Genomic DNA, 16,960 nt, shown 5'->3' on the forward strand with positions numbered 1-16,960 from the left:
CTGGAGAATCAACTCCAGGGTTTGTAGGGGTGGCCTGCTCATGCAGGGGCACCTTCACACTTATAACCCAGCACCCTGCCTTCAGCATTGAAAGGCCTGTCTTAGGGGTAACTTATTGGTTTTAAGTGTAGTGACCTCAGACCTAAGAAAACGTATGTCTGTGGTGAGGGGTGTATGCGCCCACTCACATAGGTTGCAATGGCAGGTCTGTAGTCACAGTTTGAGTTGTCTCCCATGAGTGGCATAATACATGTTGCTTCCCATGGGAGACCCCTAGTATACCTATGCCATGGGCACCTTAGTACCATATACTAGGGACTTAGAAGGGTACACCAGTAGTCAATTGTGGAGGTGCCAAAGTGCTTACCATGTCAAATTTAGGGAGGAAGCATAGTGACCGGGGTCCTGATCAGCAGGAACCCAGTCAGACTAGTGAAAAAAAGGAATGACACCAGCAAAAAGTGTGGGTAACAATGAAAGCAGATCCACTTTCTTACAATGTAGAATTATCCATCAAAAGAAACTTTGGTAAAGGTGTCTCTGGTGGAAATTAAGTCTGTCCTCTCATTTTTCACCGATCCCACCCACCTCTAAGTTCTAAAGGAGGGCCATAAACCGACAATATGCTTCAATTAGTTGTTGCACTGCATGTTCATGTTACATCTCAAGCTTTCCTAGTCTGTGCCTGTAAGGGCTCAGAAAAAATGGACAAGAAACTGATGTCAGGTTGCAGGGGTGGCGCTATGTCTGGGGATATTCAAAAGCAGAGGAATTGGGCGACATAGGATGGAAAACATGTGCATCAAGGTTGCAACACTGCAGGCCAACCCCGATATTGCTCACAAGTGGAAGTCCCAGAGCCCTTTTCGGTGGTTTAGTGGATGATGGGAGTGGGCTGGTGTGCACAGCAGGAACGACTTATTTATGAAGTGAGGGATTGTCCACGCAAACATGAAAAGATCTGGGGCAGATGGTGGGAATTATTATAGACTGGGTGTAGAAATGCAATGATTGTATTTATGTACAGTAACTACTGTGCCTACAAGCGAACAGTGGTCATGTACATTATTGTATATTATTCTTGCCGCAAGTATCAATAAAAAATGATGATCAAAATAAGAGGAATCTGGAGGTAGGTAGAATATCCAGCAACAAATTGTTAACAAAGGTAAGTACATTTTTCTTTAGCACTCAGTGGGAGCATAAGTTTCCCTCCTTCTTCTCTCACTATACGTCACTTCTTCAGATACATTCTATTGGATGCCAGCTGGCACAACACCATCACCACTTAGTGACAGATGGTTGATCTGATGGAGAAAGATGTTCTAGATCCAATCTGATACATGTAGATGCCACTTAGTGAAGAATTTGGGGCAAGACTTGTAGCCATCAACAAAAAAGAATCAGCAAAGGCTGAGTATCTTATTCATCGCTCTGGAGTGGTATCACTCTGTACTGCAACTGCCGTCCTCATCATGACAAGCCATATGTTTTATGTCATCAACTCTGTATTCTTCATATTCTGGGTCACCAGCAAAGGAGTTGTCTGGCTGAAGATGTCCCACTTGATTCACAAGTCAGTAGTACTCCTCACAGGAAAGTGTCCATATGTTAAAAATCATGGGCCTCTGTAAATATTTTATTGAAGAATTCTTCAACGGTGGTATGGGTATGTGCCTATATGATTCAACCAATATCCGCATAACATTCTGCAGTGTTTACTTGACTTTCATGATGCATCCAATGAATTTGTTCAAGTAATGCCTGCACACTCTTAAGCCACCCATAGCCTTCTACCTCTGAGAAAATGTACTTTCTACCAAACCATTTCATCCCTTTCTATTAGGAACACAAAGTATACATATGCCATGTAACACATATTTCATTTTTTCATTTGTTTTATTTTTTAGGACTTCATCCATTTTTCACAACAAAATGAAATTTGCACTAAAGAGAAGTACATTTCCTTTAGCGATCTAAGTTCTGTCAGTACAGATGGTGTCACTACTATTGAGAAACTGCAGATAATGGCAAAGATTCGATGTGTCTTAAGTACAGCGGCTATTTTGATTGGAGAGGAACTTCAGGAAGGTAAGTGGAAGCTTAGTTATCTGTGACAGTGGCATACGACTTATGTGTTCAAGGTTGATAAACCCAGCTATTTTCAATATTACCACACACAATCATGTGTAGATGGGTGATCTAAGACTTATAATAATTGACTGACATCATGCCTGTGTGATATTACAGAACCCTTTTATGACGCTCTGCTGCATTAACTCATAGTTCCACTCTTCTTCCCTTTCCTTACAAAATGAAGTAAACATTCTGTTCCTCCAACACTCTGGAAACGTTTCTGTTGTCAAACTCTTAGAAAAGGCACACACAACAGCATACTTTTTGCAGATTGTTTCAGTGAGAAGCTGTGGCCTCTACTTCTCATTAGGTACATTGCCCTGATTGGACAAAGGAGGTTCTAGGATATTAAAGGGTCAGTATTCTTCCTCATTGCTACTTGTAGACGTTGGTTGTGAGGTGACATATGGGGGAAGGTTGCTGAACACTGCTCACCCTTGATACTGCTATGCTGTGGTGTGAGTTCAGATACCCACTGAGATCAGAAAGATCGCTGTTGCAGTACAACTTGGTTAGAGGTGGGAGCATGTTGATTCTGCATATGCTATCTCTAAGATAGAATGGCCCCTCGAAGATGCAGAGAGACCTTCTCAAGAAGTCAAAGACATGACAGAAAAATGTTCATGCCAGTTTGGAATTGGTTTGAGAAAGAGGGGCAATTCAAATGCTAAAACCAAGGACAAACGCTCATAAGGGTATCTGAAGCAGGAGCTGATGGACTTTAAATGTGGATACACCAGATTCATATTTATCCTCTCTTTACTCAGAGCAAGAGCACAAGTCTTAAAATCAGGGTACAAACAGGGGAGGGCATACATATGGAGCAGTTACCATTGACTGTGACCTTTATAAATGCACACTTTGACTTTTCAGAAGATGTGTCATCTAGCACAAGTAAGCACCAGTTTCGCTTCATAGTATCTTCACTGCTAGCCATAAACTTAAAAATTATTCCTCACTATATGCTGACATCCAAGAATACTTCATATCCATAGAGAAAATAAGGGTCGAAAGTCTCTTATGTTATAATGCAAATGAACATCATTTAAATCCTATCCAATTCTAAGTATTCCAACCTTTTTAAAATGTTTCAGAATTAATTCCTTACACATCACTTCATTGTACCACACAAGAATTTAACTTGCAGGCAAGGAAAACCAGTACAGAAAACATGCTTACAAAGGGAGGCGTGTGCAATCTAATATGCTTTGACAGTAGCAGAGCTATGAATGTACACTGCCCCTTTAAAACTCCAGACGATTTCATTTACCAGGATGCTCACATATTTTATTTTGATAGTTTTTCATAGCGCAAACATGACCCTTGCAGGTATCAGAGCAAATTACAGGTGTACAGAGAGCAGAGCGGTAATAACAATGGTATCTCTGTAACTGTGTGCCAGTATGCTAGGAGTAAGGGACATGACCACAACATATGCAGGAAATCCGCCCCATTGAGCCGACATCGCGGGCAGCTAGAGGTGTTTATATTGAAATACTTGTTTATTTTGTCCGGTGAGAGGTATGCTCTGTGCAATATGTATGTTTGAATAAGCTTAAACCTGGGATTGCACGGTATGTATGTGGCGCTGGCTAATATGCATCCCCATTCTCTATCGGACCAAAGTCGGCCTCTGACCTCAGCCCAGTGTGTATGAAGACTCGCTGATGGTTTTGAAACGTGTATGAGTAAAGCTTGTACCAACCAGTGGATCACATGTTATCCCTCCCCCATAACATGTAAATACTGTATCAGCAAATGTGTGGGTGGCTCAGACGTCAAATCACCCCACAATTGCGTCAAAGCTCGCATTATAGCAGTGTGTAGAAGAAATTGGCCCGCAGGTATGCCGCTATCTGCTGACAGGGCTTCGAAAGACGAAAGAGTGCCTTCAGCATACAGGTCGCCCAGCGTTTCCACGCCCGCCTACGTTCCGGTTAGCGGCAATGTCGGGGTGTACGTGATCGTATCCCTGGTGAGCTGGTGGCTCCTCCGGTAACATCTATGGGCTAGCCCAATATGTATTTGAGGTGGGCGGGGGAGCTTCGCAAGCGGATGACACAGTCTGTACAGTTGGGTCTGTGTCCATGGTGGCGACACGGTCGCTGTGTCCGCCATGTTTTTGCCACTCATCCATTTAGTGACCTACTGTAGCTGGGTTGCTAGGTAATTAAGTTCCATGTTCGGGACTGCCAAGCCACCTTGTTCTGGTGGTGCATATAATTTCTGTAATGCTATTCTGGGCCTACCTTTATTCCAAATCAAGCCTCAAACCAGGCCCTCTAGTTCACGAAACATTCTGACTGGAACATACACTCGAAGGTTTGCAAAATAATATAGCAATCTTGGTAACACTATCATTTTGACTAACGGAATGCGACTCATCACGTTTAATGGGAGGATCTTCCAGAATTGTGTCTGTGCCTTAATCGAAAAAATGGCCCGCACCAGATTTCCATCTATTATATCCTCTGGGGACCTTTATATATAAATACCTAGGTATCCGAATGTAGTCGGGCACCAAGCGAAGGCGGGCTGATTGATAATAATATCTACTTCTGCCACGTTGTTATTGAAAGAATAGACACCCGATTTGGACCAATTCACTCTGAGCCCCGACATCCTTTCATAGGTGCAAAATAACTCCGATATAACTGGGGGGATGTTATGTAGATCTCTCACATATAAAAGCAGATCCTCTGCATATAGGGAGACTGCATGAAGCCCATTCCCCAGGGGGAATCCCCAGTCCGTGCCACTTTCCCGAAGCAGGGCTGCTAATGGTTCCATGGCAAGAAAAAAGAGCAGTGGTGATGGTGGATATCCTTGCCTAGTTCCTCGCCTCACACGTACTGTGTTGGATATTAGCCTTACCGTGCGGCTCGCACCGCAGGGGACTGATATAGTAGCTGTACCATTTGCAAATACCCTTCTCCCAACTCATATTTGCTCAATACTGCTGCAAGGTAGGGCCATTCTAAAAAATCGAAAGCTTTTTCCAAGTCCAGCACCAAACAGACAGAGCGCGGCCAGCGGTCTAATGCATATTTCTGAAGTCTGAACAGCCTGCTTATGTTTAATGAGGTACTTCTGGTCGGGACAAATCCATTTTGATCTAGGTGTATCAAAGTTGTGACCAACAGGGCTATGCGTTTGGCTAACATGGAAGCAAATATTTTATAATCAGTGTTTAGCAGTGCCAGGGGACGGTATGAGCCTAGGGATTCGGGATTCCTGCCTGGTTTCAAGAGGGAGATCAGCAGTGCCTCATTTTGCGTGGATGTGAGCGCGGAATCTTCTGTTGCTGCTTTGTATACCCGTAGCAGCTCTGGTATTAATATGTCCGTGTAAGCTTTATAAAATTCAATCGGCAACCCGTCAGGGCCTGGGGATTTGCCATTTGAGAGGGAAAAAATATTTTCTCCGATTTCTTCCGGCAGCAGAGGACCATTCAATTTTTTGACTTGGAGCTAACTGTGGTAGTGCAAGGTCAGCGAGAAAGGCCTGTATGTCCGCCGCTGTAGTTTGCAAGTAAGATTTATACATTTCGACGTAGTGTGTTAAAAAAGCGCTATGTATGTCTCGCTGCACATGTACTGTGACCCCGTGCAGTATTTATAGATGTCATTGGTGTGGTCACAGCATCTTGCCGTATCAGCCATGACAGTAATTTTCCCGGCTTGTCCCCCATATGTATTAAAACCATCTCATATGGGGAATAATATTTTTAATGAGTATCCCCAATGGATGGAGTTAAAAAACAGAGTAACGATAACTCTATCTGTAGCTACATATAACTTTTGGCAGGCTGGGACAAAGTAGTAACAAAACCGGGATTTACCTATCAATCACACTCAACCCCATAGCTGTTTACATATGAAAAATGCTGATAAGATGTTCACTGTGGTAAGTTGAACAATAGTAAGTTAGTATTCCAGGTAGTAGGGAATGTTCGAACACGTGTAGTGGGACGCGATCTTTCACGCTCCCGCCATCACACCACTCTTTATGATTCATATTGTTCAACTTACCACAGTGAACATCTTATCGTCATTTTGGACTGGACGAGTGATACATTCTAAGTGTACTTTAAACTTCATCAATTTGAGGTTCGACGGGTCTCTTCACCATCTGCGCAGTTAAGAAACTACACATTCAATTGCAGTACGGTTGTTTATTGCCCTGAGGAAGCCCTATTCAGGGTGAAACGCGTTGGCTGCATTGGCGCTTCGTTGTTTTGAATCAAGCAACTATTAAAAAATCTTGATTAACGTCATTAACGTCATTGAAGAGTCCGGAGAGATCTTGTCCTTTTTTTAAGCATTTATGCTGTTTTACTTCTGTGTTGCCTCTCTGTGCTTTCTTTTTTGCATTATAGTTGATAGGTCTATAGGCAGTTGACCTTTGAGGTGGGCAACAATAACTCTGTGCCTTATATAAAAAGAGTGTACAATAGGTCAGTGCAGCCTTAATTATCACTTGCTGCCTTTTTCTCCTTTTCCTGTAAATAAAGACCATTGTAGCTGAATTTAAAATGTTTTTTCTGAAAGCAAAGTGAATCATGAATGTGCACAGTTCATTCACAGCAAAATAACCCTTCTCTCTTTTGTAATGCAGCCTAGTACTGATAACTAAAACAAACTTAAATTAGACACCCTCATTTTATTACAAAAGTAGACACTCATATGGGCAATTCATTGTCAGATCTTTCTCCTAGGCCCATGCCTCCTTGCGCGTTCTGTCTTACATTGGTATGTCATCCTAAGCTAATGATCAAGACTGATATTACAGAGCCATTATTGTGGCGTAAATAGTTTAGATCTTAAAGACCCAATACCTTAGCTTCCCACTTCCATTTCTCTCCGTAAAAGTCCCAGAAATGACCTTGATTGTACCATCAGCAAAGCATAGCACCATACCGCCATGATATGCATAATAAGTACCCATTGTGATAAAAATACCCAACTCCAACATATCTGAAAGAGACACGTTAGTATTAGATTCCTTACCTTAGAATATCCCCAGGCGTCAGACTGGATCCGGAAAATTTTGCGTAGCAGTACCCTTGCGCGTTGGTAGGCGTCGTCTGCGGCTCCGCGTCCGTCGTCGGCGGCGTGGGCGCCGTGATGACGTCGTCGGAGTACTTAGACGCCGCCTCCACGTGCTGACGTCAGTTCTTCTTTTTTTCCGCGCCAGCAAGCGCAGATCTGACTAACCCTAGTCAATTTTTGACTAACTTTTTGATCCTTTTTGATCCCTGTTTCGAAGTCTCTCGACTCCGAATCGGTGCCTTAGGAATGCCCGGCTTCAAGCATTGTGACGATTGCGACCGGCTGATGTCGGTCACGGATCCTCACCGCGTGTGTTTGTCGTGTCTGGGCGTCGACCACGACGACAAGGCCTGCTCCGACTGTCGGGCCCTCTCTTCGAAAGCCAGGCGGGAGCGGTCCCGTAGGCGCCTCGAACTCCGACAGTCGGTCCCGCGCCGTGAGAGGTCCCGATCCCACGGGAGGTCGAGGGACAGGTCGCGGGCCCGGAGCCACCACAGCTCCGAGAGTAGGCCTCACTCTTCTGGGTCGAAGTCGTCAGGTAAGAGGCACAAGAAGTCCAAGCGGCGTCATCGCTCCTCGGACTCCCCCCGATGCTCGCGCGATGCGGCCGGGGGTTCGGGTGACAACACCCACGCGGCTCCGTCGGAGCCGCGGGCACCGCGTCCGGCTCCATACCCTCCGGTAACCTGGGCTGAACGCGAAGCCGGAGGAGATCGAGCGCTTCCTCATGGCCATGAGGAAACTCTCTCCTCCGACGGGCTCCGCGACGCCTCCGGGCCCAGCGGACCCGTCTGGGAGCCCTAGCGGGTCGGCGGCTCCGGCCCCGACGCCGTCGGGTGCTTCGGCCCCGACGCCGCCGGCGCCTTCGGGCCCGGCGCCGCAGGTCCCCGTTATCCCGACGCCGCCGGTGCCTTCGGGCCCGGCGCCGATGGTTCCAGTTGTTCCGGCGCCGCCGGCGCCTTCGGGCCCGGCGCCGCAGGATGCCGCCGGACCTCCTTCGGGATCTGGTTCGTCGCCGGTGGATCTGACGACCTCCCCGGCGTCGGACCCTCAGGTGTCGCCTCCGGCGCCGGCCCCGGTCCTGCCTCCATTCCTGTTCCGCCGTCGGGACGGCCCCGATGGGCGCCGCTCCAGACGTCGTTTGGTGAATTTCACTTTTATGAACAGGCCCCATTGATTGAGAACCCTGAATTTCAGGAGATGGGTGATGAGGAGGACTGGGAGGGGTCTGAGGACCCTCTGACCAAGGAGTGTCAGTCTCATGAGGACTGGACAGGAGACCTTGGGGATGCCAGTGGCCTGGACACCTCTCCAGACACTGGTTTTGTCTCCCCTCCTACCGTGGCTTCGGAGGAGGGGGCAACTTATAGTGTGGTGCTGACGAGGGCTGCCAAGGCCTTGGGCCTTGTGCTCCCCGTCGCGGCCGTGAGGACTAACCTCCTCACTGAGGTCCTTAAACCGCAGTCAAGCTCAACCGAGCCTCTGCTGCCCTTTAATGAGGCCTTGACGGACGTTCTTTTGGGCACTTGGTCCAGGCCCGCTATGGGTTCGCCCGTAGATAGGAACGTGGCCAGACGCCACCGCCCAGCCCCGGGCGACCCATGTTTCCTGTCCACCCACCCCACCCCCGAGAGCCTAGTCATCCAGGCCTCCAATTCCCAAACCGCATTCCCGTCGGCCCCGCCGGATCGGGAATCCAAGAGGTATGACCAGTATGGGAAGAAGATCTTCTCATCCCTGAGCCTCGGCCTGCGGTCTTCCAACACCGCCTGCCTCTTGGGACGCTACACCCACTCGGTGTGGGATAAGGTCGCGGAAGTGCTGCCAGAGTGTCCGTTGGAGGTACGGGCAAAACTCGGCCAAGCCCTTGTGGAGGGCCGGGACGCAGCAAAGTACTCTATCATGTGTGGGCTGGATACCACCGACTCGCTAGGCAGAGCGATGGCAACGAAGGTGGCGGTCAGACGCCATGCCTGGCTGAGGTCCGCCAACTTCTCGGCAGATGTCCAGAACACACTTATGGACATGCCGTTCGATGGCCGTCGCCTCTTTGGCGACAAGGCAGACCATGCGCTTGAGCGTTTTAAGGACTCCAGGGCTACGGCCAAGTCCTTAGGCCTTTCGGGCCAACGCCAGCAACCGGCTGCCTATCACTCCTTTCGTGGCCACGGAAGGGGTGCGCCCACACGCGCCGCCAGCCACGCACCGCAGGGCAATACCCAACGCGGTGGCGGCTGTGGGAACCGCCGGCCGGTCGGGGGCAACAGCGAGGTCAGTCCACACCTTCCCCCGCAGCATCCGCCTCAAAACCCTCCTAGTCCTTGCTTTCAGGCCCATGTGACGCCAGTGGGGGGCAGGGTTCGCCATCACCACCTCCACTGGCGCACTGTCATGTCGGACAGGTGGGTGCTGCAAATCGTCCGAAGGGGCTACTCCCTCCCCTTCGAGCCGACTCCTCCAGCCATGCCACCGCAGAACCACCGTGTATCGGGGGATCACTTGAAACTTCTGCAGGAGGAAGTTACGGCCCTCTTGGCCAAGGGGGCCATCCAGCGCGTTCCTGGGCCAGAAGTAGGGTGTGGTTGCTACTCCCACTACTTTCTGGTACCCAAGAAGGGCAAAGGGGGCCTACGCCCTATCTTGGACCTACGGAACGTCAACGGCTTCCTCCGGAAGGAGAAGTTCAAGATGCTGACACTGGCTCAGGTCCTTGCTGCCCTGGACCTAGGAGACTGGATGGGAACGTTGGACTTGCAGGACGCTTATTTTCATATCCCCGTCCTGCCTGCCCACCGACGTTACCTGCGGTTCATGGTGGGCCACAAGCACTTTCAGTTTACCATGCTCCCCTTCGGCCTTACCAGCGCCCCACGGGTGTTCACGAAAGTGATGGCGGTGGTCGCAGCTCATCTGCGTCGGTTAGGGGTTTCAGTCTTCCCCTACCTCGACGACTGGTTGTTGAAGGCGGGCTCGCCCCAGACAGTCGTCAGCCACCTCCAGACGACGGCAGACCTCCTGCATCAGCTGGGGTTCTCCATCAATGTGCCGAAGTCACACCGGTGTCCCTCTCAAAAGCTCCTCTTCATCGGAGCGGTTCTGGACTTGGCGCGGTTTCGGGTTTATCCTCCCGAACAGCGGGTCCGGGATATTCAGGCTCTGATTCCCATCTTTCAGCCGTTATCCCGGGTCTCGGTCAGGTTGACGCTGCGGCTTCTGGGGCTGATGGCCTCCTGCATCCTACTGGTGCATCACGCCAGGTGGCGGATGCGGGCTCTGCAGTGGGACCTGAAGTTTCAGTGGGCCCAGCATCAGGGCAACCTATCCGACCACGTCCTGATCTCGGAGGGCACTGCGAGACAGCTGCAGTGGTGGCTTACGGACCGCGATTGGGTCAGCGGCAGATCCCTCTCCCTTCCCCAACCCGAGCGCGTAGTTGTGACGGACGCGTCCCTCCAGGGCTGGGGAGGCCACTTGGGAGAGGCGGAGATCAGAGGCCTCTGGTCTCCGGCGGAGACCCGGCTCCACATCAACCTGTTGGAGCTCAGGGCGATTTGTTTAGCACTGAAGGCATTCCTCCCCTCTGTCCGGGGAAGTGTAGTGCAGGTATTCACGGACTACACCTCCGCCATGTGGTACTGCAACAAACAAGGCGGGGTGGGGTCGTGGATCCTTTGTCAAGAGGCTCTTTGCCTTTGGCAATGGCTGGAACGCCAGGGCGTGACCCTGGTGGCTCAACACCTGGCGGGTTCTCTGAACGCCAGGGCGGACGAGCTCAGCCGTCGGTGCATGATGGATCACGAATGGCGTCTGAACTCGGATGTGGCGCAAGGCCTCTTTCAGCGATGGGGAGAGCCTTGGTTAGATCTATTCGCCACCGAAGAGAACGCGCAATGTCATCAGTTCTGCGCGTTGGAATTTCCAAGGCGGCACTCGCTCGGAGATGCTTTTCGTTGCGAGTGGAGTTGCGGTCTCTTGTACGCCTTTCCGCCTATACCACTTCTGCCCAGAGTGCTGAAGAAGATCAAGCGCGACCGGGCCCAAGTTATCCTTGTGGCTCCGGACTGGGCGAGAAGGTACTGGTATCCAGAGCTACTCAGTCTGTCAGTCGATCCCCCGGTTCGTCTGCCTCTTCAGGAGGACCTTCTGTCGCAGCAGCAGGGTACGGTCCTCCACCCGAACCTGTCCAGTCTCCACCTCCATGCTTGGAGATTGAGCGGCGACAGTTGAGGCCATTTGACTTGCCTCCTGAAGTCATCATTCTGGCAGCCAGGCGTCCCTCCACGAAGTCGGTATACGCCTGCAGGTGGAACAGATTTGTGGCATGGTGCACAGCAAAGGCTGTGGATCCTCTTCCTGCCCTTCTTTCTGAGGTTCTTCTCTTTCTTCTTTCTCTTGCCCAGCAGGGCTCTGCTCTGGGCACTATCAAGGGCTACCTTTCGGCCCTTTCAGCCTTTCTTAGGCTACCTGATCAGCCTTCTTTGTTCAAGTCCCCTATTGTAAACAGATTTCTTAAGGGCATCACTCACACGTTTCCTCCTGTTCCGTTTGTGATGCCTCAGTGGGACTTGAACCTGGTTTTAACATTCCTGATGTGCGCTCCCTTTGAGCCACTTCACAACTGTCCTCTTCGCCTTCTGACTTTGAAGACTGCTTTCCTGGTTGCCATCACCTCTGCCAGGAGAGTGAGTGAGCTCCAGGCTCTATCTTCTAAACCTCCTTTCCTCTCTGTCCATCCGGACAAGGTTGTTCTGAGGACTCGTCCTTCTTTCCTGCCCAAGGTTGTCACGGCCTTCCACATCGGGCAGTCCATCACCTTGCCAACCTTCTTTCCGCCACCGCATCCCTCTAAAGAGGTAGAGCGGCTCCATCGTCTGGACCCAAAACGTGCGCTCTCGTTTGATCTGGATCGCACACGCCAGTTCAGGGTGGATGACCAACTCTTTGTTGGTTACGTGGGCGCTAAGAAGGGGAAAGCGGTACACAAGAGGACCATCTCCCGGTGGATCATCTTGTGTATCCAGGCATGCTACTCCTTGGCTAGGAAGGAGCCCCCTGCTGGATTGCGGGCTCATTCTACCCGAGCCACGGCTACTACCACTGCCCTGGGCAGGGGTGTGCCCTTACAAGACATCTGTCAGGCAGCTACGTGGGCATCGCTGCACACGTTTGCAAGACACTACTGCCTGGACAGCCAAGTCCGGAGGGATGGCTTCTTTGGCCGTTCCGTTCTCCAGGACTTTCTGGTGTGAGTATTGGTTCGCAGACCCACCACCGGGGTTGGTATTGCTGGGGTATCTAGTCTAAGGTAAGGAATCTAATACTAACGTGTCTCTTTCAGATGCACAAGTTACTACTTGTGTAACGATATATCTGTAAGAGACATTAGTTAGTATTAGATTCCTTACGGACTCACCCATCCTCCCCGTTCTGCGAACCAATATCTAGGGTTAGGGTTGTCCCCTTCAGGGCCCTAGTTTCTATGGCACCAGTGTTGGTTTTTTGACATGGCTCTGCGTTTCTGGCGCGGAAAAGCTGTGTCTAAGAACTGACGTCAGCACGCGGAGGCGGCGTCTAAGTACTCCGACGACGTCATCACGGCGCCCACGACGCCGACGACGGACGCGGAGCCGCAGACGACGCCTACCGACGCGCAAGGGTACTGCTACGCAAAAGGGTACTGCTACGCAAAATTTTCCGGATCCAGTCTGACACCTGGGGATATTCTAAGGTAAGGAATCTAATACTAACTAATGTCTCTTACAGATATATCGTTACACAAGTAGTAACTTGTGCGTTACTACTTTGAAAAGCTCCTTTGATGAATTAAAGGCTAAATTAATTTGTCCAACAAAGAACTCTTGCTTAGTCTTAAACAGTAACTGTTTATATAAAGTAAGAGACCTTGTTTCTACTTTATTCTCTCGGCTGGTTGGTACTCCTTCCTCCAGGACTGGTCCAACTGTTTGCATTTCAGTTTTTGTGCCTTAAGTTCTTGAAAATACAACGGGGCTGTGGGTTGTTCCCTTTTAGGAATTAGTACTTTCTTGGGGGCTAATGTGTAACAGGCATTCTCTACCCAGGCCGTATATGCGGAAGAGGCTTCCTCCACAACTAAAGGCAATGACCAAAAGTTGACAGCAAAAGCTTCATTAGGTCTTTCCCTCCCACTTTATTCCAAGCTTTAATTTCCCTATGTTTCTTAGGGAGATGGCCCGATCCCTGATGGTCTTGGACTGCCAGCTGAAATAAGACAGCTGAATGATCCGACCACCCTAGGGGCAACAAGCCAGTGATATGGGTGATTTGAAAAAATCCCATCCAACGTGTGCCCTGCTATATGAGTGGGCCCACATACTTGTTGTCTTAACTCAGCGCTGCTCATCAAATCTGAAGGATTCGCCGTATCTAGATCAGAGTCTGCCTCCAAATGAAAACTGAAATTTCCCAGTATAGTATAGGAGTCTGTACTCAAGCCCTCCTTCAATAGGTTGCCCATCAAGGATACAAAGGGCTCCTAGGACCTGGTGGTCTATATACTAGGATTCCCTTGAACGTATGATGGTGGGAGAGACTGAGAGGAAAGGACAGTGCTTTGTATGTAGCATTGGAGACTGTTTCAAAAACTGCTTTAATTGAGCTATGGAAAATTACTGCCAGTCCCCCTCCTTTCCTGAAGGGTCTGTTAACAGTATGGCAAAAGAAGCCTTGGGAAATCACCTTCACTAAATCTGGACCAGATGACTCATCTGTCCAAGTTTCTGTGATAAATGCTAGTTTAATGTTCCCTTCCTCTACTAATGCTGCACACTCTACACTGTGCTTCACCAGGGAGCGTGCATTCAGCAATAGGCATTTTAGCACTGCTTCTGCCTCCTTGCTTTTTGATGCCCTACCTGATTTTTCACGAAGGTGGTTTGATTGCACTAACTCTGGCAGAGTCGTTTTACAATAATGGCAGGATCCCACATTTAATGCAGGCTCTGTGACAAAAGTGAGACATACACATCCAGGTTTTCTTTTGCAGCTATTCAGCAACAGTAACCACTCTCTAGAGTATTTTAGAAAAGGAGGGGCGAGCGCGGACGGGTGCAGACGGGCTTGCCTTAGGCGCGCCTGCGGCACGCATTCACTGCGCGCTCTTGCCATGTGTCGAAATATAGAGTCGGGGTGAAAAAGACTAGACCGCTGACCGTGAGTCTCCCCAAGATGGCAGCCCCGCAAATACGAGCATTCCCCCCAAAATTGTAGATGATTAAAAGTGCCATGAATCAACTGACGGGCTAAGGGCACCACTTCACCGTAAATACTAATATTAATAAAATTCAACACATCACATTCAAATTCAAACCTTTAAAATTTAGTTAAAACCAGCTAAACATAAAATGAAAATAGCAGCGAGTATTTAGCAGCAATGACATTCAGACACGTGCAGCCAGCTATCCCCGGCTCAAGCCTCAGGAGGTTTCAGAGTCTAACAGTAAGCTACTGCTGCTTCCGACCACAGAACAATTCTGCCCTGCTACTGCTGAGCCAGGCTCGAGCAGGTAAAGGTAGGACAACGAGTTTCCTGTCACAGGGAGGTGTGACCACCTCCCAGACAGGATTTAGTGTATTGGGATGGGGAGGGGGTACTTGCCACGCCACCAGACTGCTTTAAAGGGCATATTTGGTGCAATCCTTGCATACTCCAGTTAAAACCAGCTCAGGGAGCCGTTGACTCCTGCTCTGGTGTGAAACTGGACAAAGCCTCTCCTCCGGGAGGGACCCCTGAATCATCCCAGCACTTTCCTTTGTGTAATTAAGGGGTTACCTGTGGGTGGCTCTTCAGATGATTCGTTGTGGGACAAGATTCAGACCTGAAACCACTTCATATTATACTGTTTGGGCACTTTGGACTTAGCTGGACATATGCTTTGGCAACCAAGACTGCACCTGGAAGACTCCTGCTGCTCCTGGTCTTGTTGTCCTGCCAGTCTTCTGCGTCATCTGTGCCTGTGCTCCATACAGGTTCTTCTCCAGGCCTGTAGGCATCAAAGACACTAATAGGAATCTCCCACTTCTACATCTGCAGGCACCGCAACAAAGCTGACAGATCTGCTGCTCCTGAGCTCCTAGGGACTCCAATAGGTTCAGCAACACTGGTGGTGGTTCTGTAACTCCCTCAAGACCTGCCCTGTCTTTACAGTAAGTTTTAAGTCACTATCCCTCTTAGCTACCGCTGGTGCAGTACCCCTGTGCACTGCGTCGACTTGCCATTGTCAAGGCTTGTTGACTCTCTTCTCTAGAGATCTTTGGGCTCCAAGAAGCTCTAACCTCCAGCATCTCCTGGTACTAAGATATTCATCCGCCCGCATCCTCTGCATTGCTGGCCTGCATTGTTGGTAAGCTGCTTGAGGTCCTCTTGTGACTCCTGTGCCTTCAACCCATGGTTCCTATTGAGGGTCCTCTTTGGCTCCAACGGTCTTCCCTGCTTGCTCTGGCCTGCTCTGACTCTCCTGCACTTGGTGAGTCCCTTGGACATTGCTGGTCCTGACACTGCCCCTTCGTCGTTTTCCTCGTCTGTTGCTGCTGCCAAGGCTTGTTGGTACTCCTGCCAGACACCGACCCCCTGGCTCTCGACTTCCTACGTGGTATAGCTTGTGAACGGCTCATGGTTTTCCACGGCATCGCCTGGTTCTCACAGCTGCTGCGACAATGTCACCGTCAACTCTCCTGCTTCTTTGTTAATTTGTGATCATTGGTCTACCGTGCCTCCTGGTCACTCCTGAGTGGAATAGACTCTGTCCCCTCTGCCTGCAGGTACTCCTCTTCAAGAATCCACCCTTGAATTTCGCCAAACTCTTTCACCTTCTTTGCTAGCGGCTTCTTCACTGAATTCTTTTTTTTAAACACATTTTTATTGAACATTCAGACATTCCGTCTTACATTCACTTATTATTCCTGTCACTGTTATATTAAACATTGAAAATTCTCATATTCAGTAGGTACTATGGTTACCAAATCTAATGATTGATTCTCATTTCTTGTGTAGCTCTTAATTTCTCTGCTATCCCCAGTCCCTCAATAATCTCTCCATGCAGCAATGAATTTCAGTGGAAACAAGCAGATCCTGCTACAATTAAACCAAAGAACAAAGAATCTCAAACCAACAAAACATTTTAACCTCCCTCCCCCAGGCGTGTCATGAATGGGTATCATATTATGCCCCCAACTGAGATGCATGTCTCTGATTTCCCCCCCCCATCTATCTACAAGCTCTCATGTCCTTATGCCTTTTCAGACAAGGGAGCTTCTATCATTAGAGCACCTTCCCTCCGAATTCTGGTCTTTGGTTCATAGGCTGTGGGTCCCTTCTTCTGCTGAGGCTTCTCCCCGCTGATCTACTTCTACCTTGTTCTCTGGGTTCTTCAATAATTCTACCATCGCTACCAATGCTCTAGCTCCCTCTGGTGCCTTTTCACTATCAGTTTTTTTAGCCGCTCGCAATCTTACTGCTCCCTCGCATTCTGCCCACTTTCTAAACTCCCTTTTCCATCTATGTGTATTAGTCCCCCCCCCCCTTGATTTCCAGTGATTTGAGATATCTTTATTCGCTAGTACCAGGCCCAAGTCTTGAAACTTGCTTGTTATCCTATTTTTCGCCATATGGGGGAACCAGTGTAGGAGACAGTACCCTGGTGTTGATGCCACTTCCTTTTCAGTCACCTCTGCTAGGATCGTGGTCACTTCCGTCCAGAAGTAGCCCAGCCCTGGGAAACTCCAAAACATGTGAA

The 16,960-nt window shown here is 49.4% G+C and overlaps 1 protein-coding gene across 1 annotated transcript in view; it reads left to right on the plus strand.

The window, feature by feature from the left end:
- The window catches only part of LOC144783414 (E3 ubiquitin-protein ligase rnf213-alpha-like), a 2,376,820-nt gene that overhangs the window by 1,176,635 nt on the left and 1,183,225 nt on the right, over positions 1 to 16,960 (plus strand). Inside the window, exon 21 of the mRNA XM_078662402.1 lies at positions 1,911 to 2,091. Coding sequence (XP_078518528.1) covers positions 1,911 to 2,091 — 181 coding nt within the window. The remainder of the gene's footprint in view (positions 1 to 1,910; positions 2,092 to 16,960) is intronic.

This window comes from Lissotriton helveticus, chromosome 9, assembly GCF_964261635.1.
Source record: "Lissotriton helveticus chromosome 9, aLisHel1.1, whole genome shotgun sequence".
In the NCBI taxonomy this organism is placed as follows: Eukaryota; Metazoa; Chordata; class Amphibia; order Caudata; family Salamandridae; genus Lissotriton; species Lissotriton helveticus.